The 27268-nt window shown below is 35.3% G+C and overlaps 1 protein-coding gene and 1 pseudogene across 1 annotated transcript in view; one reads left to right on the top strand and one right to left on the bottom strand.

Moving 5' to 3' along the window:
* COL24A1 (collagen type XXIV alpha 1 chain) overlaps positions 1-27268 on the top strand; it is a 354783-nt gene that overhangs the window by 307652 nt on the left and 19863 nt on the right. The window contains exons 47-54 of the mRNA XM_063105785.1: positions 2851-2958; positions 4564-4671; positions 4768-4821; positions 5417-5479; positions 8878-8931; positions 16004-16039; positions 24367-24402; positions 24508-24534. Coding sequence (XP_062961855.1) covers positions 2851-2958; positions 4564-4671; positions 4768-4821; positions 5417-5479; positions 8878-8931; positions 16004-16039; positions 24367-24402; positions 24508-24534 — 486 coding nt within the window. The remainder of the gene's footprint in view (positions 1-2850; positions 2959-4563; positions 4672-4767; positions 4822-5416; positions 5480-8877; positions 8932-16003; positions 16040-24366; positions 24403-24507; positions 24535-27268) is intronic.
* On the bottom strand, positions 12866-14874 carry LOC134385020 (elongation factor 1-alpha 1-like; annotated as a pseudogene).

The raw sequence follows: 27268 nt of genomic DNA, 5'->3' as shown, positions 1-27268 counted from the left end.
ATATTTGTTTTCCTCAGAGGGCTTGCCCTGCTACCTTTCTTACACACAGATGATATTCAGTAAGTATTTGATGAAAGCTGAAAGAACTATTGCATGACCCAATTTAGTATCCCAGGATCAATTCAGAAAGCAGCAATCATCTTCTGGATGAGAGATCAGCAAACTTTTTCTGTAAATTTGAGTAAATGTTTTAGGCTTTGAAGAAGCAAAATCAAGGATTTTGCTTAAGAACTATGTAATAAGAGAGAAAAGAAATGTTCACAAAATTTTTATTTATGAAATTGGAAATATAGTAATTGAGTGCAACTTTTTGTAATTCAAGTCTACTAATGAGAAAAATGGCACTCTTTGGAGGGGACAACATTTAGCTAGCTTATTGCCATTCCCTGTCATCAAAATTTTCTGTTCATCTGTTAATGCTGATCTTTAATGAGATTTTGCGTATTTCATGTATTTGATCTTTGAAAATTCCTTTTACACAGATAAATACTACCAAATACTGCAATTCATTACCATCTGATTTTAATTGAGCATGTTCATTGCTTGGAAGGAATTCTGTTACATTCTTCTTTTAATGTTTGCCTTCTAGCGTGATGTTATTACATTAAAGATGAACCATTTCCAATTGAAGGTTAGGTGAAATCTCCTCAATTTCACAGTCAAATAGATTTTGAAATACAGAAATTTCTTACTTCTAGGTCTAAAATACACTATTGAAACTGAGTTCAGAAAATCTACCCGCTGTAAGTTTGTGTGGTAATAAAAATTTCACTTCTTATTTTTATTTTTTATACAGCACAGGAAGTATATAAAAGCTGCTTAACATTACTTGTGATTCAAATGTTAGTTGTCATTGAAATGACTTTACTCCAGTGTGTGTCATGTAATTTTATGTTTAATTAGTTAACAAACATTATAAAGTAAATTTATTTTTCAATTGTATTGAGGGCAGTTCTACTCATTCAGAAAAATTTCAATCTCAATCTTTAAAAAATCTCCATAAAACTTTACCATGGCTAAGCCATCAAGCTTCTGTGTGATAGGACAAGTCAGGATATTCTGCTTCTATTTCTGACAAAAAATTTACGGAACTAATGAAGATTAAATCCACAAGAGTCAATGGAATTCGCTGTTGATACTACAGGTTCAATAACACATGCTAGATTAAAATACTTTCCTGACGGTAAATAGTACAATGACTATCCATAGCTTTAAACATCTTACATTTTCACAAGCCTTGTAAATTTGTCCAATAACTCTTTTTCTGTTCCATAGCTATAAGTTTCATTGCATCTTAGCAGATTCCATTTCAGGTTGTACTGATTTAGTGTTTTCTTTGAAAATGTTGTCACTTATTGTCACCCCAGACTATTTACACAGGTTAATTCTTCGGTCACTTCATACTCACCATTGACTCCTCAAATGAACAACTGAGCAGTATTGCTAACTTCTGTTGACTCATCAAGAGCCAAAAAAAAAAAAAAAGTTCGAAAGTATTTGCCTGGTTTTTTAATCGACTATTGATGCTGCTCCAGGGTCCTCAACATTTCAAGCAACTATTCTCACCAAAAGACTAATAATCTTAAACCAGTTTATCTTTGCTACACAATTTAATTAAGTCACCATCAGTAAGGCACTTTCCTTGCTGGGCTAACAAATGAAATGAGCACTCAGAAATGTATTTAAGTGGTAGCCTCATTTTCATTTTTTTGTGAAGAAATTTTGCTGTGATAAAATACTCCATTTTAAAATTTCTAATTTTTCTGACTGTTGCATTCCTGTGAGGTAGGAATATTGTGTTGACTGCTTGGTCTGATAATGTTAAAGTATATTGTATATTTTTTTAAGCACAGATGTGATGTCATTGCATAATAAATACAAGGTTTTGACATCTAATTTGATAACAAAATAATCCACATTCCATTATGGATGGAAACACAACATTCAAAGTCCATTTTTCTTGTTTTGGCATAATCGGTATGAACTGGTACTGAAACAAAATGTCACAGTAAGTCATGTATGTTCCACTTGGAACACTGTCAAGTTATAACTGCATCACTGTAATTTGTAGGGCACCGAGCATGACTGCAGAGCAATGACAGTGCCACCGAAGATCTCTGCTATAACTACTCAGCTCTGCTATTGTAGTGCCAAAGCAGCCACAGACAAATACGAAAATGAATGAGTGTGGCTGTGTTCTTCTAACACTTTATTATGTACACTGAAATTTTAATTTTATATAATTTTCACATCTTTAAATAGTATTCTTTTGATTTTTTGCAACATTTAAAAACTATTCATAGGTCATGAGCTCTACAAAAACAGATGATGATCTGAGATTTGGCTTGTAAACCAGTTTGCCGATTCTATTTTGGACTTAGTTTTAAGGATATGATGTTTGCTTTATTCCCAAACTATTCTTAGAAAAATATTTGGAATTGTGTAGTTGAGGAATAGAATATTCTTCCTAAGGAGATATGAATCAGTTATTAAAGTTGTCATGTACACCAGAATATAATACAAAACGTTAGAGTACAACAAACATACTTCACACCTAGGCTGTGTAAGTCAGAAGGTACTGGTGGACTTTGTACTGCCACAGTGTTTTCATTTTAAAAACCAAAGATCATTGCATTAACTATTATTAGAGATTTCAGGTGAGTGGTGAGTATTCCCAAAATATTATTTAAACATTTCGCTTAATTGGGAAAGAAGCCCAGGATAACTTCCAAACCTGGGCAGTATATCAGTAGCAGCCTTTCAGAACACAACCCTTCCTACATGTATTGAACCTCTGGATTGATTTTCGAGGAACTTCCTCAGTTTTCATTTCTTATCTATGTTGAACAGGGCATCAGAGGCAGCCTAGGAAGAGCAGGACTGGCTGGGTCTCCAGGTCCTCGAGGATTAAAGGGTTCATCAGGCCTGCCAGGAAGCCCAGGAGTACTAGGCCCAAAGGTACCTTAATGTTTTGTTCTGATGTGTGAGCAATATTGGCCATTCATATTGGCCCTGAGTTTATTTGCTAGATCACAGGATGGTAATATTAGTAGCTTTTAATAAAATTTTGGCTAATAGTAAAAACACACTATGGAAAAAAGAAAGTGTGTAGCCTTGACATATCTATTTCCCACAATAGCCACAGTGCACTTAATTTGGCATAAAAACTCATTAACCCAATGCTTTAAAAAACTCTTTGACTCATTTTGATTTTTTCCTTCTTTGTCATCTACCCTGTCCTCTAAAACAAAGAAATCTTTTTTACTTCCAGATGTGTACTTTCTTAAACATGCTTCCTGTTCCTCTAAGTCTGAACCTAACCAACTAATTAATAAATCTGATAACAGCACAGATTATTTCTTAGAGTCAATGTGATAATAGTTAAGTCTTGCATTAGCATTCATTGCATGGATTATTGTCACATGTCAATAGACTTTCCAGACAAAACGTCTTAGAACTATCTCAAAGCAGATTTGCCCAGACAATTTAGAGATTAGTTCAGTGTCTAAAGCTATTTCATAAAAGCCTAGGATTAAGACATTGGCATCCTTATCATTAGTAGCTCTTAATTTTCACATCTCCATTTCTAAAGAATGTTCAGGTTTCTGACCCATATGGGCAAACTGAAAATGGTGACCCAATTGCTTACTGTCTGCAATTTTAGCCTTCTGTTAACATTTATACCATGAATATCCCTTTCCACTAAAACCCGAGGCAGCTGAGCAAATGCTAAAACTAGCAAAAGAAATAAGAAAGATCCCTACCTCTTATGTGTGAATATGCAATAAAAAGAATCCATACTTGTCAAGTCCCAAGGCTATACCTTTATCTTAAGACAGTGAAAGATAATTTGTTATTTTTAAAGAATCTTTGGTCCAACACTACCAAGCATCATTTTTCATTAACCTATCTATAAAATCCACCTGATTCCTAAATCTATTTTTAGAATGGTATGAGATATTCCAACTCTCATTTCAAAAACAAAAACAAAAAAAAGAAGAAATACTTAATTTTTAAAAATACAATAGTGGTGATTAAGTGTATCATTAAAGTGAACTTTTAGGGGATAAAGACAGTTTATGCAAAAGGAACCTAGGGAAACAGAAAATGGAAATTTCTTAATAATGGAATTAAAAACATAATCATGGTAAAAACCAGGGTTCACACCTCAGGAGACAGCTCTGTTTCTGGTATCTGATAGCCAAATCATCACTAGATGGTAGGAAAAACACAGCAAAATGATATCAATTCAAATAAAATACAAGTCCCATATGTATAAACACACACCCACACACAGCGCACTCTCACAATCCCCTCTGTAGCCCAGCTATCCTCCTCCCAGTTTTATCCTTCCTTCTGGAATTTTTTTCACACTGTTACACTTCTTCATTATAATCAATTATTGCTTGAGTGAAAAATATTAGTGGAGAGAATGATGCAGAATTCTATTTCTCCAGTGCCTTGTACTATGCCTAAGGAAGGGCTTGTATTTGGGTTTCATTTAAAAGCCAGTGTGTTTATAGGTTCTGAAGTCAGGATCACCTTTCTTTGTTCTGTCCATAGGGTGAACAAGGGCTGCCTGGTCAACCTGGAATTCAAGGTAAAAGAGGTCACCAAGGAGCACAGGGTGATCAAGGACCTTGTGGAGAGCCTGGCCTGAAAGGGCAACCTGTATGTGCCAACTCAGAAATTCACCAAACACTTATTCTACAGACCAGGCCACTGTTGCACAATAATGATTATCATGTCTGTTCATTCACATTGCAGGGAGAACATGGTGTTCAAGGTTTGACAGGCTTCCAAGGATTTCCAGGTCCCAAAGTATGCTTATTTATTTTCTGCTAATATTCTAGCTGTCTTTTAAAGAGAGAGAAAGAGAGAGATTGAAATACCAATATTTAGTCTTTGACTTGAACTTTTATTTTTTTAAACTGCAGAATTTTATTTGATACGGAGTTATATATTTGAGTTTTGAATATGTTGCATTTAAAACTTATATAGCTATACATTTTCCTGGAATTTTATTGTATGATTTGCTTTGGTTCCCTCTCATTCCTTTTTCTTAAGTATTTTATTATGAAAATTATCAAACATATGGCAAAGTTGAGAGAATTTTATACTGAACACACCTATATCTATTACCTGGATTCTACCATTAACATTTTGCTCTACTTGCATTATCATGTGCCTATCCATCTGTCCATCCCTCTCTACCTCTGTCTGTTTTTAGTGTTTTTCTAAGTAAATTGCAGCCCACAGTACACTTCCTCCTAAATACTTAGTATGCACCTTATAAACTATCACATTCCACTTTTTAGGAGCCAATTCTTGATCGAGTGGTACAAAATTACTTCATTTGTAAAATGTTCATATAGAGCTAAAACTTCTGGCTTTTTATTTTTCATTGTGTGTCTAGGGTCCTGAGGGGGATGCTGGCATTGTTGGAATATCAGGTTCTAAAGGCCCTATTGGACAGAGAGTAAGTATAAAGTCATTCTGCCTACCCAGAAATTGTGGCTGTTTGTTTATTGCAGGCCTTAAGAACTCTAAAATTAATATACTTCAAATTGGTAACTTAATAAAATGACTTTTTAAAGATAAAGACTCATAAGAACACATGCAGAGTTCAATCTTTTGCAGTTCGTATATTAGTTTGAACAAAGTACCCCATAGACCAACCCTACTTCCCAGTTCTTACTTTAAAGAAAAAGAATCAGCAGAATTACTGTGCAGACTGGATAATGTATTTATTAACTCATACCAGGAACAAAAACCTAAAGCAGTTTCATACAACCAGTTTTAATACAACCAGAGACCAGAGACCACCCCCATGCACCACCTGGATGGGGCTTGTGTATGACCAGAGCTCTTGAGACCACACTTTGAAAAGTATTTCTCAATAGCTGTGTTTTCCCAGCTCAGGGAGCAGGTGTCCCAAGAGAGGGATGAGGAACTGCTTAAAGAGCTGCAAAACTCAGGGTCTGAAGAACTCCAATTAGCAGTTTAGTGCCTGTAATTACAAGCCATAGAGAATATAAATAGGACAAATGAGCTACCAGCAGTTACTGGTTATTGTTTTTGTTTGGCTTTTGCTTTTTTATTTTGTTTTAGTTATTTTTAATCATACCCTCCTAACTGATAAGACATCTGTAAAACTAAAAAGAAAAAAAAAAGTAAAAAACTTTAAACAGTGGTTTGGCCGTAGTAGTAGTTCCTCTGTGACTAAGAGCAGCTGCTAGGACAAGTGTGAAGAGAACAGAGGAAGAGGGGAAGCAGTTCAGATCCGGGAAAAAGAAACCTTGAAGAACTTTTTAGCTGAAAACCACTGTCTTGTACAAAATATTAAATGGAAAGTTAAATGTTTGAAATCCTACACCCCTTCCCTAACTCTAAAATAAATTATTTTTGACAATACGAAGAACAGTATCATCATGGGAATTGTTTAAAGATTCTTCTCAACATTTCTTTGAGTATAAATTTATTAGTTATTTTCATAATTTCTGAAGAACCAAGGAAAGTTGGTGCTTTTACATAAAGTCCGATTCTTGGACTTCTCTATAATAAATATTGAATTTAAGTTCTTATTTATATTAAGTTCCCCGACCAGTTAAACCCATTCGTTCTAGTTTTATAAAGTTCTCAATTAAATCCTTTCTTGATATTGTCAGAGAGAAGTTGGCTGCCTGCCTAGCACCTGTCCTAAGCAGGATCTCATGAAGTGCAGGGTCTCTGTGCGCCAGCATCTGAGCCTATATTGCTTTCCAGATCCAGAATTGTTATTAGCTCATTAGTAAAGTTATGGTAACTATCTCAAATACTAATTTATAAGCACAGGTATTCATTTATGAAGTCATAATAGAAAACAAGTGAAAAGTCTTAATAGGTTAATATTTAGCAACAAACTATTATGTACCAGGTACTGGTTTTCAGTTTGTTTCCCTTATCTCATTCAATCCTCATAAAAATCTTATGAGAGATGCTATTATCCCCATTTTGCAGGTGGAGAAACTAAGTATCTGAAAGATAATTTGCTCAAGGCCATACGTTTGGCTAGTTTGTAGAGGAGCCAGAATTTTAATCCACATGTGATTGACCAAATCATATGTTATAAGGTTGCTTGCTAATTGCAGAATCAGAAGATAGAATGGATATTAAGTGGTCTAGTGCCTAGTTCTTGCCCAAAAACCAATAAATATTTGATGATTAAATAGAATTAATTGAATTAGTAAATCTGGAGTATGTGTCCTTCATTTCTTTTTTTTTAAAGATGACCGGTAAGGGGATCTTAACCCTTGACTTGGTGTTGTTAGCACCACGCTCTCTGAAGTGAGCCAACCAGCCATCCCTACATAGGGATCCAAACCCCATGTCCTTGGTGTTATCAGCACCACACTCTCCCAAGTGAGCCACGGGCCGGCCCTGTCCTTCATTTCTAACATGTATTTATGTAGATAACGAGTACCCAGCTTTAAAATCATAGCACCTCACCTTTTGAACATTACAGACATTGTTTGCTCTTTCATTCTACTTTTTCTAGGCTCCATGTATACCTCTTCTTTATTTTAACAAATCATTATTTAAGAGAGTCTCATCACAGTTAAGTTTATTAGATTAAAGGTTTCTTGACTTTTTTTTCAATGCCAAGCCAGTCTAGAAAATATATTTAATTAAGTTAAGAAACCAAGTCTCTTGATTCAATTGTGAATCTTTGAAATTAGGGTACCATGTTTACAAATTATCACTCAAAGTCAATCTTTGTGTTTAAAAGTGATTCCATTAGATTTGCTTTAAGAGTATTAGGTAATTTGGGGCCAGCCCATGGCTCACTTGGGAGAGTGTGGTGCTGATAACACCAACGCCATGGGCTCAGATCCCTGTATAGGAATGGCTGGTTGGCTCATTTGGGAGAGTGTGGTGCTGACAACACCAAGTCAAGGGTTAAGATCCCCTTACTGGTCATCTTGATAAAAAAAAAAAAAAAAAAGAATCAGGTAATTGTAGACCAACTTAATATTAAAACTATTAATACAGGGACCACATGGCATTATAATTATCTCAATTGATAGTATTTTCTATACCTTGGCAGGAGTTGGAAAAAGAGAAAGACTGTTAGATATCAACACTTATGTATTCCAGGTTAAGCACGAGCCAGAAAGACATATTTGCAGTCAGTGGGAGTTAGGGTGAAGTCTGAAAGATAAAAAAATAAATAAAAAACGGGTATTTTGTATTCATCAAGAAATGATAGGCTCCATACCTAGTTTGGGAGAAATTGACCAGAGATCTAGCTTATTTGAGTTTATCTTTGTAATGAAATAACAGCTTATAGTTTAAAAACATTTTTAACATTTAATTCTCACAAAGGGCCTATGAAGTCAGCGTTCTTACTCCTGTTTCACAGATGGAAAAACTGAAGTTTAGTTGGTCACATATGATGTCCTCTTGTTCTTTCCTGTACTCTCTCTCGATTCCATGTTTTGTGTCACTCAAGTATCTACTCCTTCAATATCCGTACATAAATTTATCCAAAAATGTGTTCATCATTCTGTTTTTTTTTTCATATAAACTGGTTTCATCTGTTATATAATGACACACATACAAAAATACATCATTGAAGTTATTACCATTATAAAAATTATAATGCTGATTTGTCAGCTTGTTAGAAATTATAGGTATAACTCTCCTGAAAGGAAACTATTAAAGTTTGCAGAATTGTGTCACACATTGTTAATCAAGATTACTATCACTTATGCTAATGTTATAAGATTTTGATAAAAAACTATAATTATGTAGACATGGCTATTTCACCATTAAATTATCTGAAATTTTTCTGAATTATACTGACAATGAGACTGACTTTTTCTTTTACTCCTACAGGGAAACACTGGCCCCCTTGGTAGAGAAGGTATAATAGGCCCAACAGGTAGAACTGTAAGTTTGTTATGTTACAGGTCTTTATTTCTTTTTCATACTTCTTTTTTTAAACTTTAATCCTATTTCTAGAATAATTCTTAAAGAATCAGGCTGGATATTTGAGAGGCAAAGGGCAAAAATAGTACATTTTCTTCTGTAAGGTGATTCCTGAGAATTGAGGGATCATATGTAACATGAAGAATGTGTAAATAGTGAGCTAGGCATTTAAACTGGAGTTGCGAGAAGAAAATTGAACGGAGTTGGGGGGGGCGTATCATGAGCATAGAGATGATCTAAAGCAGTAAAAATGCATCAGTTTTCTAAATGAGAGAACGCAGATAGCAAAAGAAGTTCAGAAGCCAAGATTTGAGTCCCCACTCTAAAGGAAAGAAAGAAATAATGGTGGGATAGAGGGAAAACCGGGACAGTACAAGGTTAGATAGATAAGAGTTTCAAGAAAGGAGTTATCAGCCGTGATCTTTGAGAGAAAAAGTTGCAGTAGAAGATGTAGTGCAGGTTGCAGTGAAAAGGAAATAGATGAAAATATTTAATAATAACTTTTCTCAGATTCTTACAGCAAACTTTTGGATTAGATATTATTATTTTCATTTAATAGATGAGGAAATATATGAGGTTTATAGACGTTCACCTAATGATTCAAGGTGATAGAGCTAATAAATTATGTAGCTGATGTTTCTTAAAGACCAATGCTCTTTCCACTCCATTCAAACTATGTCTGAAATAATTGAGACAGTATATGCCAGGGCTTTAAGAAGTTCAGCTATGAAATAAAACAGAGAAATACGACAATGATTGGGGAGGTGGTTGTGGGAAAGTTTTGCAATACTGATAATAGTATAAACAAACAAAGAGAAGGAGCCCAGTTGAAAGGGTCAAATTGATACTTTGAAAGGAAAGATTCATTCTCTGCAGGGAATCAATATATCAAATCATTTGAAAGTGTTATTATAGACACATGGTTTAAAAATACATAAATGGAATGCTTCAAGTGTTAAGTACAACTGTTCTCTTTGACAAATTTAGAGAATTCACCACCAAAGTTACTGGATTTTTAATCAAAAGAAATAAAATGTTTAACTCAACATTTCTCTGGACTTTTAGCATTTGCCACTCAGAACTATATAAGATTGTAAATGCGAGAATTCTCATATTTCAGTAGGTGGTTCTTCAGCAAGCTAAGGAACACATACTGTTCTGACTACAGAACAATTGTTCTCTGCCAAAAATGTGAAATGTTAATTGGTCAAGGAAAATGTGATAAAGAAATGGCTCAATTAAAATATCTTACTGCGTTTTGTTTATAGACAGTTCTTAAAGGCCCTTATATTCAGCATGCACATCAAATTCTTTCCATCTTCTATATTTTCCATTCTAAAAAGAAAAGTTTATTATGAAAGAATATGCATTTGAGAATGGCAAAAACATTTTGAAGAAAAATAGTTGTGAGGAGTGAGGGTCTTGCTTTTCTAAATAAGAAAACAATACTGCAAGGTTACTGTAAATAAAACTATATGGTAGTACAAAGAAACAAACAAACAGATTGGTGTAATAGACTAGAGCCCAGAATTAGATTTGAGAATATATAGAAATTTAATTACAACAAAATTGGTGAAGTAAGTCAGAAACAAAAAGACAAATACAGCATGGTATCACTCATGTGGAATCTGAAAAAAAAAAGTGGTTCTCATAGAAGTAGAGAATATAATAATGGTTAATGGTTACCAGAGGCTGGATGGGGGGATGGCAGGAGGAGGGAGGAGGAAAGCAGTGAACTAATTGATGCAAAACTATGCTATCTATCCTAAGTGAATCATTGTGCAGTATATGCATGTGTTGAAGCAACATACTGTACCCCACAAATATGTACAAGTAAATGTTAAAGTATTAAACAAATAAACACCCCCCAAAATGGTATATCAGTTTGGATGATTTTGGCTACAAGTAATAGGAACCCTGAATTGAACTGGCTTTGACAATAAAGAAATTGCACATTATAGGAAGACCAGAGGTAGGAAGGACTGCAGATTTGTTTAATTTGATGACTCTATCATGTTATCTAAGACCAGGTTCCTTCCATATCTCTACTCTGCTATCCCGAATGTTGGCTTCATAATTAGGCTTATAGCAAGATGACTACAGTTTCTCAGGAGTCACATCCAGACATAATTATCCAGTGCGAAAGTTGTCTACAAAACTATCATGGGAAAAATAAAAAATTTTCCAGAAGCTCCCCTTTGCATTTTTCCTCATGTGTAATTGACCAGCATTCAGCCACATGCCTGCTCCTACAGCAGTGACAGGGAAGGGAGATGGAATTACTTTGAGTACCACTACTGCTGCAAAAAACTGGAATTCCATTTTGCTAATTTTTTTGTTTCAGATCCTAGATGAACTTTTAAAGACTTCATTCTATGAGCAAAATGTTAGTTAGTTAAAAAAGAAAAAAAAAAAAGAGTAGACTTCAGTGTAAAAAATGAAACAAAAATCTTAGAAAAATAATCTAGAAAACTAAAGTGTAGCTTAAGAGTCAGGGAGACATTTTATATAGGATAGGAAATCTGAAAGCTATAAAAGAACAGAAAATATATTTGAATACTTGAAAATTTTTAAATTTTACATGGAAAAAAGATTCCATAAATAAAGTCAAAAATTAATATAGGTTGGTAAAAAAAATATTTGCAAAGCATACAACATATAACAGGTTAATGTATAAAGAGCTCTTGCAAATTGGTTTGAAAAAGATGGAAAACTCAGTAGAAAAATGAAAAACAAATCCAAAAGGTCAACTATTATTTTAAAAGACCCTCACCTAACTTTAAGTCAGAGAAATGCAAATTAAAGTAATAATTAAATATTACATCTAATGTCTCAGAAGGGAATACAGGGAAAACAGTGCTCACATTTATCACTGCTACAAGTGTGAGTTACAGCCTTTAAGGAAAGATATTTGTTAAATATAAGTACATATACCCTTTAACCAAGCAGTTCTACTTTGAAGAATTTGTCCCATGGATATAAAAACACTAATAAGAGATTTTACAAAGATTTTTTTTCACAATACTGTTTGTATTGGCAAAAAAAATAAAAATAAAAATAAAAAAGACATAATTTGTATGCTCATCTGTAAAGGAATGGTTGAGTAAATTGTGGTCTAGCCATTTCATGGAATATTGTCCAATTATTAAAAAGAATCAGTTATATCTAGTTTGGCCAACATGCAATTATTTCACAATATATTTTTAAGTGAGAAAAGCATGATGCATAGAAGAGTAATATAATATGATCCCAATATTATAAAACATGATCAATATCTCCCATAAATATGTAAATATACTTATCAATATTTGATTAGAAAAAAGTATGAAAAGATATATACCAGGTTGTTAATACTGGGTTGAGAGTGGAGCAGGATGTAAAAACAAATAAACAAAAAAAGAGCTGTAAAGAAAAGTCACCTTTGAAAGTTAATACCGTAGTTTAAAATGGTTCAGGACAAAACAGGAAACACAAAGAAGTAATATAAATGGCAAAAAATATTAAGATAGTATTTTTAGCTTGCAAGATTAACAAAGAACATGGCATGAATCAGAAAAAAATATACATTCCCACATTTTGCAGGTATGCATGCAATTGTAAACTCTCTGCTGGGCAATTTTTTTTTTCTTTTAATGAGTTTCAAAATTCTGTGACAGATTTTTGGTCAAGTTGTTTCCAGTAAAAAGTATTGATTTTAAAAACTAATAAAACTTTCACACAAAAGAACAAAATGGTCCACAAAACATTCCCCTTTCCTTCTGAAGGTTGTACGATGCATTGTTATCATTAACCAGTCTTCTACTATTAAACTTAAATGGCCAATTGTGATAAACAGTTCTGAGACCATTCTCCCACCACGGATTAACACTGGGGTAGCAGGTATTAGGGATAATATTCATTTAACCTTCTGAGCTTTCTGGGCAGACTTGGTGACCTTGCCCTCCCCAGCAGCCATCTTGCCCACTGCTTTGATGACACCCTTAGCAATTGTCTATCTCATATCACAATAGCAAAATGACCCAGAGGAGGACAGAGAAGCTCTCAACACACATGGGCTTGCCAGGAACCATATCAATGAGGGCAGTATCACCAGATTTCAAGAATTTAGGGCCATCTTCCAGCTTCTTACCAGAACAGCAATCGATCTTTTCCTTCAGCTCAGCAAACTTGCAAGCAATGTGAGCTGTGTGACAATCCAGTACAGGGGCATAGCCAGCACTGATTTAGCCTGGATGGTTCAGGATAATCACCTGAACTAGCTGCTTGCATTGGTGGGTCATTTTTGCTGTCACCAGCAATGTTGCCACAACGAACATCTTCGACAGACACGTTTTAAACATTGAAAGCCCACATTATCTCCAGGAAGAGCTTCACTCAAAGCTTCGTGATGCATTTCAACAGACTTTTCTTCCATTGTGACATTGACTGGAGTGAAGGTGACCACCGTACCAGGTTTGAGAACACCAGTCTACTTGGCCCACGGGGACAATACCAATGCCACCAATTTTGTAGACATCCTGGAGTGGCAGACACAAGGGCTTGTCAGTTGAACAAGTTGGCGGCAAGATGCAATCCAGAGCTTCAAACAGTGTGGTTCCACTGGCATTTGTTACTCTTTCCTCTGTGTAAACAAAAGGGAAAAAAGAGAAAGAAAGAATTCACTCAAGGTAACATGAATGAGGCCTGGAGGGTCTGCCGCCCATCAGGGGAGCAGCCCCAATTCAAAAATCAGCCTTTCTTTTTGTTGACAAGACAAGGAAGTTTCACAAGAAAAATCAGTTGATTCAATCATCAAAGGAGGACATAAAAACAGGCAGTGTAAAACTTGTAGTGGCAGTAAATTAACAATGTGACATTCCAGAATGTAATTTGTAAAAAACTAGGTTAATTCACCAACAAACAGCTTGTCCTTAGTAAATGTTTTCTTTTCTACATACTTCCTACAGTGATTTCTTTAACATATTTAAACAGCATTCAAGCAGTTTTCTTAACATATCTAAAGAACAATCAGTAGGTTGTCAATAGTCATTCAAGCCGGAATCAAACCAGCAACCTAATACAGTCAAAGTACACAATCCCATCCCTAAACAGTGATTAGAATTGATTAGATATGGCTTTTGCCAAACTTATCTGTGGACTGTTGTCCCCTACTCAAGAGCCTTTTGGCTCATTCATGCATTACCTAAAAATCCTATTCTAAGATCAAAGGAAAATCAAGATTTCTAACCCACTACAGGCATTGCCATCTTTCCAGGTGACTTTCCATCTTTTGAACCAAAGCATATTAACTGTTGGCTCCAGCATGTTGTCACCATCCCAACCAGCCAGAAACTGGCACAAATGCTACTGTGTCAGAGTTGTAGACAATTTTCATAATGTAGGTGCTGACTTCCTTAATGATTTCCTCGTATCTTTTCTGGCTGTCAGGTGGTTCGGTGGAATCCATTTTGTTAACACCAACTATCAGTTGTTTCACTCCCAGCATGTAAGCCAGAACATGCTCACAGTTCTGCCCATTCTTGGAGATACCAGCTTCAAACTCACCAACACCAGCAGCAACAAGCAAGACATCATGGTCAGCCTGAGATGTGCCTGTAATCATGTTTTTGATAAAGTCTCTGTGTCCTGGGGCATCAATGATCATCACTAATGCTTGCTGGTCTCAAATTTCCATGGGGAAATATCAATGGTGATACCACGCTCACGCTCAGTTTTCAGTTTATCCAAGACCCAGGAGTACTTAAAGGAGCCCTTTCCCATCTCAGCAGCCTCCTTCTCAAATTTTTAGATGGTTCTTTTGTTGATCCCACCACATCCATAGGTCAGATGGCCAGTAGTGGTGGACTTGCCCAAATCTACGTGTCCAATGACGGCGATGTTAATATGAGTCTTTTCATTTCCCATTTTAGCTTTGATTTAGCAGTGGTTTTCATGACACCTGTGTTCTGGCAGCAAACCCATTGTGAAAAAAAGCTCTGGAGGACAATTTAAACATTTTTTTAAAGTACAAGGATATTTATCACAGCACTATTTATAATGACAAAAATTAGATACAAATTTAATAATACGAAATTAAGTAAAAAGATTGTTATATTTTATTAAATACTAGATAAGTATTATAATTATCTAGAGGAATGTGGATTGACATGGAAGAACATTCATATTATTGTGAAGGTATAAATTCAGGTTACAGAAAAGATTAATAGTATCTATTTTTTTACTAAAATAAATGTATAATTTACACAAGGATGAACACAAAAATATTAGCAGGAGTTTAAAAAGCAGTAGGTCTACCAAACAACAGCAGACTACACATTCTTTTCAAGTGCATATAGAACATTTACCAAAATAGGAAGTATTTTGGGTCATAAGAAAAATTGTATTAAACTTAGAACTGAAGTCATACAAGGTATGTTCTCTTGCCATACTGTTATTTCATAATGTAACTAGATATCAATAACAAAGATAGGAAAATCTAACACTTGAAAATTAAAACTTACTCCTCTAAATAATCCATAGATCAAAGAGGAAGTCTCAAGGAAAATTAGAAAGCATTTTGAACTGAATGAAAATGTATACAGCATATCAAAATTTGCAAGATTCAGCTCACAGAGAAGAACAGAAAGAAAAGATGAACAAGGAGGAAACCACCCAAGGCACAGAGTTTTCAAAGGCTGAGGGAAACAAATATTAGAAGAATTTAACTGGAATTTAGAAAGAATTTTCTTTCTAAATTGTTTTGTGAATGATTGTCAGATCAGCTTTTTTGATTTAATTGAGTGCATAAGTAGCTTGTTAATCCCACTTTACCTTAAGGTGGAGCTAGGGATAGCAAAACAGCATGATGAATCAATAGGTTATTTTTGTTTCTGCTTTGCTTTGCTTTTCTTAGGAAAAGAAAACTAGAATTTGTGTAAATTGACAAAAGTCTTACTAGATAGATAATGTAAAATTGTCATGTTTTGTTTACAAACTTAACTACATTTAATAAATGTCGATAACAATGAACTAATATCTTTTTTTTCTCCTTTAGGGACCCAGAGGTGAAAAGGGCCTTAGAGGTGAAACTGTAAGTTTAACTAAATTTATGATTATAATATCCCTCGTCAGTAGGCTCTAAGCTCTGTGAAAGCAAAGATGTTGTTTGAGTTGTTCGTTATTGTTTCTGATACTTGTGGAATAAAATTAAAAGAATAGCTGTCAGGAAGTAGGATTAATCTATGTGTTATATGACAGTGAAATCTGATAAGCCCTAAACAAGTTTAAGAACCTGCCAGTCACATTCTTCACAGATCACTGTGTGAAATGGAGTATTTGCCTTGTCAGGCATCAGGACAGGAGGTGTGGGTGTCTTGTTCACCAGTTCCAGAACAAGAGTACTGCCTAGTCACTTTAGGTATATAACACCAAAGAGGGCTACAAAGCAGAAGCAAATCTTTAGTTGTATATATTTCAGCCAATGAGTAACAATGGGGAGAGGATGGGCACAGGTACACTTTTGGGACCTAAATGGCTTTGTTGGCACTGTTTTCCGTATTTATGACAGGTCTTCCATGTTAAAGGAGACATTTTGCAAAGGGGCCACTTTCCCAGCTGAGATCATGCTGAACTTTTTTTTAAAAAATAAACTCAGTATTGTTTATATTTAAGATATACAATATAATATTATGGGATACATATAGATTGTAAAAAGGTTGCTATAGTGAAGCAAATTAACATATACATCATCTCACATAATTACCCATTTTTGTGTGTGTTTGTGTGTCAAGCGCAGCTAAAATCTACTCAACTGAACTAGCTGGTTAGCTCCATTAGAATATGGTGCTGACAGTAGCAAGGTCTCAGGTTCAATCCCTGTATTGGCCAACAACAACAACAAAAATCTACTCATTTAGCATGGGATTTGTGCAGAACTTATTAAAGCAGCAGCTGTAAACAAAGCAGGCATGGAGTGAAATGAGGTAGACTGAAACTAAGTACATAAGGCCCATAAGAGTAAACTTAAAGAAAGCAGTAAAGTCTTGCTTTAAAGATAATGATATTACATAGTAATCTCATACAGCTGAGATTCTTGCTCTCACCATAGGAGATGCTTGGAACTCAGAATAAATAAGTTGCACCTATATTAATCAGCTGAAAAAGGAGAATTATGTGATTTCAGATAGCCTAAGAGTCCCAAAAGGGCATTAAAATAGATTTGTTCAATTTGCAGAAATGTGGCCCTCACCTTTTCTTGGAAGACTTCCTATAACAGGAAGCAGGAATATGTGTGCACCATCAAGCCATATCCCCCAGGAGGAGTGGAAAAGGGAAAGGAAAAGCAAGAAGTCTTGGAATTAGCACATTTTCCACACCTCTCTGGCTCTGCATGCCTCCGTGACTTATCCTTTCCAAGTACTTTGGCAGGAACATAAGTTTCCATCAGGATTAGGAAACCTGAAGTACCTATGACAATGTCACAATGATTTCATGTAAAAACAAAAAAAATGGAGTGGCTCTGATGATAGATTACAAACTCAATGGATTATGACTGCAATCTTAGGTTGTACTGATAGAAATAAGAGGGTACTTAAAAAGTTCATGGAAAATTTGTATTATCTTTTAATTCCACTTTTCCATGAACTAACTTTTTGAATTACCCTCATATGAGATCCAGAATAAAGCAGGTCATGGCACCAGTCAGGCCGTCCTCAAAGAGAAACATGGAAAAAATTAAAGCACATTCAGAAAAGGCCTCTCTTGGATTGGTGAATGATCTGGGAGCCATGTCCTGGGAAGACCTGTTGAAACATCTGGAATGTTTAGCCTCTGCCAGACTCTGCAGCCTGATCACATCCCCATCTTTGTTCTTTCTGCACTCTCCTCACTTCCTGAGTTTTGCACCTGCAATTTCTCCACCCTAATCTTTATTCCTCTAGTTCCTACTCATTTTTATTTATTTTTTTAAAGATGACCAGTAAGGGAATCTTAACCCTTGACTTGGTATTGTCAGCACCACGCTCTCCCAAGTGAGTCATGGGCCGGCCCTTAGTTCCTACTCATTTTGAGGTTTCAACTTAAAATTCATTTGTTCAGGGTGGACTTGCTGATGTTTTGGCCCCACGCTACTCTCACCCCTAGACATAATGAATGCCTTGTACCCAAGACCTGGTTTAAAAAAAAAAAAAAAGTCTGGTATCCACTCTTCAGAAAATTCTCTTATCAAAGAGGTTTCTCCTGACCAGTCTATGTAAAATAGCAATGCCCCCACCTTCCTGAGACTCCTTATCTTTCCTCTATGTGTGCTTGCCCTTACCACCTGACATATTACGTATTTATTTAGTTTTTTGTTTATTATATCTCCCCTCACTGGAATGTACTAGACTCTATGACACAGACATTTTATCTGTTGTTATTGTCATTTAACACCTGACAGTGCCTATCTCATAGTTGTCATTCAATAAATATTTAATGAATTATTGATAAATGAATTAGAGAAGGTTTGGGGTGTTGAGACATGATAGCCGTCTTTAAATATTTGAAAGGCTGTCTTATGGAATATGAGTAATCTAGAGGATAAAACTTAAGTGATTTATTTGTTGAATTTTATTTCCAATTTCTGTGCTCAGCTGAGAGATATGAGCTCTATGAGGGTGTGAAATATATTGATAACACTTCATTCCTGCCTACCGTCACTGATGCCACCTAGTCCACATCCTATCATAACAACTAGCACATAATTGGCACACAAAAAATACTTATTTACTAAGTAAATGGAATACTGAGGCTGATTTCAGCTCAATCTAATAATGAGCTTTTTAATATAATAATGAACTACTACACAAGATAGTCTCACAAGATAGTGAGCATCTGATTTTTAGCATCATTAAAAGCCTAAGGACCAGGACTGGCGAGTTAGCTCAGTTGGTTAGAGTGCTTATAACACCAAGGTCATGGGCTCAGATCCCCATACCAGCCAGCTGCCAAAAAAAAAAAAAAAAAAAAAAAACCACCTACAGACCATCTCTCTGAGTAGGGAATTAGAAGAGATACCTTTATGTCCCTTCCAGACCTCAGTGTCTGTGACTCTAAATAAAAGAAAAATAAATAAGCCCCCACAAAAGAACTAACAAAGTCATAGAACATAAAGCATAGTTATTTAAAGTAGAGGTTAAAATTCGGTCCGTTCAGGTTTAAGTGTTATTCTGGATCCATCCACTTCTCTCATTCTTCATCACTGACACCCTTGTCCAGATCGAATGATGTCTCCCCTAGACTCCTGACTTCTTTTCATTGCTTCTATTTTTCCCCACTACAATCCATTCTCTATGTGGCAACTAGAATGATATTGTTAAAGCATAAATCAGATTATATCACTCCCTCACAAAAACCTCCCTATGACTCCTACTTACACTTAGAATGAAATCTAAACTCCTTATTTTCATATACATGAACACGGCCCTGTTTACCTCCCTAATCATATGATATGCCACTTTTCCCCAGCCAACCCCACTGACCTGCTCTCTATTATTAAAATATGCCTTCCTTTTACCTACAAAATTCTTTTACCTGCTCTTTGAATGACTGGTTCTATCTCAATATTCAGGTATCTGCTCAAATGTCATCTTAGAGAAGGCTCCCCTGGCCACTCTGTCTTGTCATCCTGGTCATCCTCTTCCACAATATCCTGTTTTGTTTTCTTCGTAACTCTTAGAACTATTTTAAATTGCTCTCTTTTTCCTCCTCTAGAGTATAAGCTTCATGACAGTAGGGAACTTTGTCTGGTACACTGGTTATCAGTGTCTGGAACAGAACCTGCCAGATAGTAGGTAATATTTATAAATGAATTGAGAAATAAATGAGTAATATTCCCTAAAGTTAAAAGTTAATAGCTATTTCCAATTCTAGCCTGATAAAATAGCATTTTCTGAATTAATGTACTTTTTAGTCATTTGCTCTGTGGATTACCATAGTTCTCTTCATAAATAGGGTGCAACCCCGTAATTCAAAACTATCATGTTATCAGCAAATTAATCTTAAAAGGTTGCAATCATTTCCTACTTGGCATTAGACCATAAACACTTTTAGAATATGAATGAGTAATTTTTACAGTAAGTGATGCAAAGAGAGTTGCTAGAAATAATGGGATACAGTTAGTAAAAGATAAAATTTTAACTTATAGCAGAAATAATATCATAATGTCAATCATTCAAAAAGGCTATTGACAGAGTGTCAAAACTTGAAACGTATAACTTGAAGTCACAAAAGTAGAAAAAATATAGAGAGAGCAATCTCAGCAAGAATTTTTTAATTAGCTGAAAATCAGTAAAATGTTGAAGATCCCATTGCTGTTCTCTCAAATATCATCTCTAAGTGAATGTGTCTTCACAATTCTTGATTAGCAGAATATTCTTATTTGCCTCCAATTTGAAAGTGAGTAGGGTGGCTTAGCATTATAAAGAAAAACTAATGTATGGGAAAAATATTTCCTAAATATTAACAAATTAAGAATTTAAAACATATGTATATATTACTTTTTAAAATTAATAGAAGTATAATTCATTCAAATGAAAAATTATTAAACTATTTAAATTCAAGTATACATTGCCCTTACATCAGTACAGACTTCAAATTTGAAATCCCCAACCTGTACACATGTGTACACCTTCTTTCTCCAGATACAAAACGTGAGGAAGAAAATTGATAAAATGCTTGAAAATTGCAATCCTAAAGTAAACCTTGGAGATTAACCTCAAACCTGTTATACTGCAGCTGGTATACCTGAGATCCAAGTGTGCAGCAACTTACTCAAAGACATATAGCAAATTGGTTACAAAAACAAGACCAGAGCCCAGGTCTCCCAATTCCCATGCAATTGTGTTATTCTAAAAATCATAGTGCCTTTTGGAAAATAACAGGAGCAACTTGGGTTAATTTAGTTAAAACCATTCAGTGGCTCTTTATGGGTTAGAAGATAGAATATAAACTTCTTGGTGGTGATAGCTACCATTTGTTGAGATCTTACTATGTACCAAGTTGTATGTTATATTTCCACTTTATGGTTAAGAAAAGGAAATGGTTAAGTAACCAGAAAATAAGGGGCAGAAGTAGAATTAAAATCCAAGTCAATTGAATAGCCCCCCATTTATATCAAGAATAGTCCAGCCACCCACGTGACAGCTTTAAGAATAGATTACTGATTTGCAGTCATGCTCTATGCCTTGTAACTCATTGATTCCATCCTAATTACATTACTGTCTAATAAATCTTACATAATATTACTAAACTCTCAATTAAACCTTCTAAACTAATTCTTCTCAACTGGCAGCCATTTGCCCCCCGCTACCCCACACACACTCCCAAGAGACATTTGACAATGTTTAGAGACATTTTTTATTGTCACAACCGGGGAAAAACAGAAAGTTCCTAGTAGCATCTAGTAAGTAGAGAGTAGGGAGATGCTGCTTAATATTCTACAATAGAAGCTTCTTGATTTCTAAATAAGAAAAGAGAAGCACTCTGCAGCTGTGCCAGCCTAAAGTAAAGATCATGAAACTAAATCAAGATTTCATTTACATAAAGGAAATGACATAAAGAAAAATACATAAGGAAATGACATGTAGGAATTTACAAAAAAGAAAAGACTAACATTGGTTCAAGGACATGCACTTAGTATTTTTAAAGTCTAATGGTAAAACATTTTACTTTTGGAGGATCATATGTAAATTCTGAGATTAAGTGGAGAGAGAATCTATTTTCAAAGGCAGTGCTTTCACTATAGCCAAATAACCAGCATAACCATTCACATTAATTTGGTTCCCCTTTAGGAAATTAACATAGACAGTGATAGTTTCATTAAAAATTGCTTCGTATAGGATATAGAGAAAGTGAATCACTTCTTAATGGTATATTAGCTAGAGGAATAAAAAGAACTAATAAAGTGTTATATTGTTGGAATCATATTTTGTTTAACCTGGCTACTTCCCCTATTCTATGCAGTTGTTACATTGGGGTTGCCCTACCCTGTCTTGCTGGGTTTGAAGTATTTTGTTTGATCATATTTGTGGTGATCTGACTTGTTCTGGGTAACAAGCTGAAATGAACTCAACAAAATCTGCAGTAGAAATAGTTTCTTTATTTCTTCTATTATAAATTCCTCCTTCAAACTCAAAGATATGATATATATTTTGTACTGAACTATCAGTGAGATTTTGCAAATGTCAGAAATATGCTAAGTGGGAAGGAATGTCACAACTTTTTTATTTTTACAATGTTGATCCAGAATGGAGAAATTTACACAGCCAAATTCACTCTGAGCCTCTGTATATTTAAAAAGCTATCTGCACCATGACATTTCTGTAATTTATCATGCAGTTTCTGAGGTACAGGTTTTGTACATTCTCTGCTTAAAATTGTAATCATAAACCATGCAAACTAAGAAATGTCCAGCAGGCATGGTGTTGGAGTACTCTACCCTTTTAAGTTACTATGTGTTGTTTATTCTAGCTATCATAGTATATTTAGGATCAATAGCTTTGGCAGTAAAAGATACCTAATACTATGTCAAGCATACTATCAACATTATTCAAAACTCAACTGAAGATAAATCTTGCTTTGCCATAACCTGGCAAATAATGGTTAATCTTTTAACCATAATCTGAGTTAGACTCCATATAGTGTTAACATTCAATTGACCATTGAATAAGTTAATTTTGAGCAGGCATACAAGTCCTCTGAGCATTAACAGTGATTACTGTTGTTTCATTTCAAAAAATGTCAAATAACTTTTGACATTTTTTACTATACACATTTTAAATTTTCTAATTTCTGAATTAATACTAATTAATTTTAACATTATTCATTTATTCACTTAATTATTCAGTAACAGTCATTGAATACTGTGTTTTAGGCATTATTCTTGTTCCAGAAAATGAAAAAGTGACAGACACTTTAAAGGTTCTTAGAGACTTTCCAGAATGTTCTATGGAATGCAGAAAAAGAAGTTGTTCATTGAAAGGGGGGCAGGTATGGGGGCTAGGCAAGGTGGATATAGAATTTTAAAGAAGTATTGGAGGAGGAATGGACCTTCAACAGGTAGAAAAGGTGGGGAAGAACATTTCTGGTCAAGGAAATAACATATGCAAGAGAATGCATGTGTGAAAAAACTGGGAAGATTCAGAGATCTACAAGTAGTTGGTTATAGATGGTGATAGTATGTGCTGGGGAGAGTAAGTGGAGGTGAGGACCAGACTTTGAAGAAGAGGCAGTGGTGCACAGTGTCTAAAACATGTACTTTTGTATTCAACTGACTTGGATTTTAATTCTGCTTCTTCCCTTATTCTCTGGTTACTTAACCATTCCATTTTTCTTAACTGTAAAATGGAAATATAGCATACAACTTGCTAAAGAGTAAGATCTCAACAAATGCTAGCTATCACCATCAGGAAGTTTATGCTTTATCTTCTAACTCATAAAGAGTCACTGAATGGTTTTAACTAAATAATGACATAATGAGATTTTCATTTTGTAACTAGAATGTAGTTAGCATAGTGGAGAGAATAAAGTCAGGAAGTCAAATTAGGAATACACGCAAAGCTTTATGTGTTAGCCCAGGCTGTTATAACAAATTACCATAGACTGTGTGGCTTAAACAACAAACATTTTATTTCTCACAGTTTTAGAGGCTTGGAAGTCTAAGATCAAGGTGCTAGCAGATTCACTATCTGGTGAGGGCCCTCTTTCTGGCTTGCAGAAGGCCACCTTCTTGTTGTACCCTCACATGGTGGAGAGACAGATCATCTCTCTTATGTCTCTTTTTATAAGGGTACGAATCCCATTCATGAGGACTCCTCCTCATGACTGAAATACCTCCCACGGGCCCCCACATTGGGGATTAGGGCTTCAATGTCTGAATTTGAGGGGAACACAAACATTCAGTCCATAGTACATGATTAGCACTGAACTAAGAGTTACTGTGAGGCTGAAGTAGTATTTTAGAGAGATTTGGAGGTCAAATCAATAGAGGTTGGTAGCCAATTTATAGGTAGATGAAGGAAAAGAAGGTGTTTAAGAGCACTGAAGTTTCTTTCTTTGATGATTAAGTGGTTGTAGGTAGAAATAACAGGAAAAAATTCTTAGTATTAACATTTTAAATGTTACATTTATAATAGTTTGTTAAAATGAATAAGCTCAGTTTCTAATAATATTAATAAAACAGGAAAGTAAATATCCAAGTTGTTCATGGATATGGGTGATAGCTAAGTGCAAGAGCATATAACTTCAAAATACTACAATTTTGCATTGTATAACTTGCCTCACATAAAAAGGCAATGGTAGATGTTGAATCTTAGTTCTTTTGTTTATACCAAACCAAAAGCATAATACATACATATTGTGCTTCGTCTCCCTTTCTTCCAGGGTCCCCAAGGACCAAGAGGTCAACCGGGGCCTCCAGTGAGTTTGTTTACATTTATATCTGTTTACCATTGATGCTTATATGCTTGCCTGGCTTGGGATGTCTGCTAAGTAAATAATTTTTTTTTATTTGCTATGTTCTAGGGTCCACCTGGAGCACCAGGCCCAAGAGTAAGTATTTTTGTGTTTTATTTTGTATTATCTTAATATGTCATATTAGCTTTTCATAACTGTTTCTGTTCACTCCCTTTTAAAAGGTATCAATTTTGCATACCTCTGTTCTTTTTGCTAATCTGATAAAAAGCCACCCAACTACACTAACTTGAAATCCAAGCCTCAGATGTTTCTTATTGTATCTCCTACTTTCTTGAGTGTTTTTTAGTGTTAAATAAGATACAAAGCACTCAGCACAGTGTATGACATAATAAATGTTCGAAAAATGCTAACTCCTTCCATTTCTTCCTAATTCTGGGCCCTCTCTTTTAAATGTTTTGTTTTGTTTTTAGGTTTTTTTTCTTTCTTTCTTTCTTTTTTTTTTTTTTTTGCCAGTCAAAGTTATTCGCTTATTAGGTTTTACATGAATCCTTCTCAGTTGCTGGTAGCTAAAGAAGTCCTCAGACTTCTCATGTAGTTGCTTGTTATGTAACTTCCACAGCCCCAAACTTTCTACCCTTATCTTTGAGGCAATGTTTCTGTTGCTTTAGCTATTGTCTCTTGGCCTCTGGTGTTCTGAGCTTGCTTTCCCTTATGCTTTATTTCCATTCTCTTATTCAGCAACCTCTTTGTCTTCTTGCTCCCTAGGAGAGGTTTCCCTCCATCCCCAACCTCACCCACACCCCACTTTCCCAGCCTCCTGGTCAAATACAATGGTCATTGGTCACATTTCCTGCCTGAAGGAGATCCACTATTGGCTACACTATCCCAAGCAATGGTCAGTCATATGCCTTCCAAGCCTTACGTATTTCTACGTGCTCCTCTGTTGTCATTTAGATCTCTAATAGTTCTAGGTGGTAGTTCACTGTGGTCCACTCTCAGTAGATCAGGAACTCTTCACTCCCCTCAGCTTTTCATTGGGACAAGGAATAACTTTTGAGCAAAGTGCCACAAGGAAGATTGTCTTCTTGGAAACAGGAGACCTATTTCTCTGTGATATTTTTAAATTGTTTTCCTTTTCTGGCCATCTGACTGATGGGGATTGAAACCTTTCCTGTATGAGCATCAGTTGGAATGTCTTTCTTCAATTCTTCAAATCACTCTTCACTTCTCTGTTCTTCCTTTCCCGGTGGGGCCCCACAATGTGTGGTTTACAAGAACCCTTATCAATTGTCTTCCCACTTTATAATGACTTTGATATATCATTGCCGCCTTCCCAAGAAAAAACAGTTTCTAAAGGATCATACATCACTGGCAAATTAGAGAGATGTTTAGTGAAAATTTTCACATTTAAGTTCCAAAATTTGGGGCACATATCCCTGTCTCAGTTGAAAAATGTATGTGTTCCTATACAGCCAAGATGAAGTAGGAGAGGTTTTTTTGTTTGTTTGTTTTTTATTGATTATGCATATTCATGGAGTACAAAGTTGACCATCACCACCTGTGCCCAAGGTGCGATGGCCAGATCAATGCTATCAGTATGCCCATTACCACAAATTGTGATTATTCCCCGTGTTGCCCACCCAATTAATCCCCAACTTTTCACCTGCTACCCCCCCTGCCCCCAGGTATCCTCTCTCCTCATAGGTATGCTCTCTCCCTCTGCAAATCCAACACACCACTGTGGTCTTTCTTTCCTTCATTGTTTCAGTCTTAGCTCCCACTTATGAGTGAGAACAGGCAGTATTTTTCCTTCTGTGCCTGGCTTATTTCACTTAATTTTCTCCAGGCTCATCAATGTTGCTCTGAATGGCAGAAGTTCATTATTTTTTATGGCAGAGTAGTATTCCATTATCCATCGATGGACATTTAGGTTGGTTCCATATCTTGGCTATTGAAAATAGAGCTGTGATGAACATGGGGGTGCTTGACATGATGATTTCCATTCCTTTGAGTATATACCTAGAAGTGGGATTGCTAGATTGTATGGTAGATCTATCTGTAGTTGTTTGAGAAAGCTTCATTCTGTTTTCCATAGTGGTTGTTTTTGCTACGAGCAAAATGTGGATAAGAATATATATTTTGAGGGCTGGCCATTATCTCAGTTGCTTAGAGTGTGGTGTTATAACACCAAGGTCAAGGGCTCAGATTTCTGCACCAGCCATCAAAAAAAAAAAAAAAATACACACATACACATGCTTTGAGGAATTATTAAGAGGATTAAATGAGAAAATATATGTGCTTGACACATTATAGGTAGGTGCTCAATAAATGTTAATTTCTTTGCTTCCTTCTTTTCTTCCTTTCTCTCCTTTCAATCTTCCTTCAACTTGCCCAATATGAAAACAAGTTTCTATGTACTGTCTTTCTGGGATTTGCAGAGTCCACTGTAAGAAAGTGGCAGTGTAGCATTGAGAATAAGACTTCTAGAGCAGAAGTCTAAATGACAATGAGAAGACAGCTACATATTCTTTCTAAAGTCAGCTTATGATCGTAGCTTCCACGAAACTCTTAATCCTCCCCTCATACTGCAACATAGAACTGATCACTTCTACTTCTCTATTCATACTCATTTATTTTCATGTCAGTTTCCCCTACTAGATTGTGAACTCTCTGAAGTTAGAGACTATTTTTTAATTCTTTTCCATTCAGTCTCTTAATAAGTGTTTGTTGAACGAATGAGTGAATGCCTGCATGTATGCATACAAGAAAAAAGGCACAACTGATAGAAAATTTCAGTGGGAGTATTTCAAGCTAGAAGATTTCACTTGAATTAAAACAATGTCTAGAATGGAATAGGATCGTAGAACTA

Source organism: Cynocephalus volans, chromosome 8 (assembly GCF_027409185.1).
Source record: "Cynocephalus volans isolate mCynVol1 chromosome 8, mCynVol1.pri, whole genome shotgun sequence".
Taxonomy (NCBI): Eukaryota; Metazoa; Chordata; class Mammalia; order Dermoptera; family Cynocephalidae; genus Cynocephalus; species Cynocephalus volans.
Note: the sequence above shows the minus strand (reverse complement) of the source record. Positions and strands in the feature narration are given on the sequence as shown.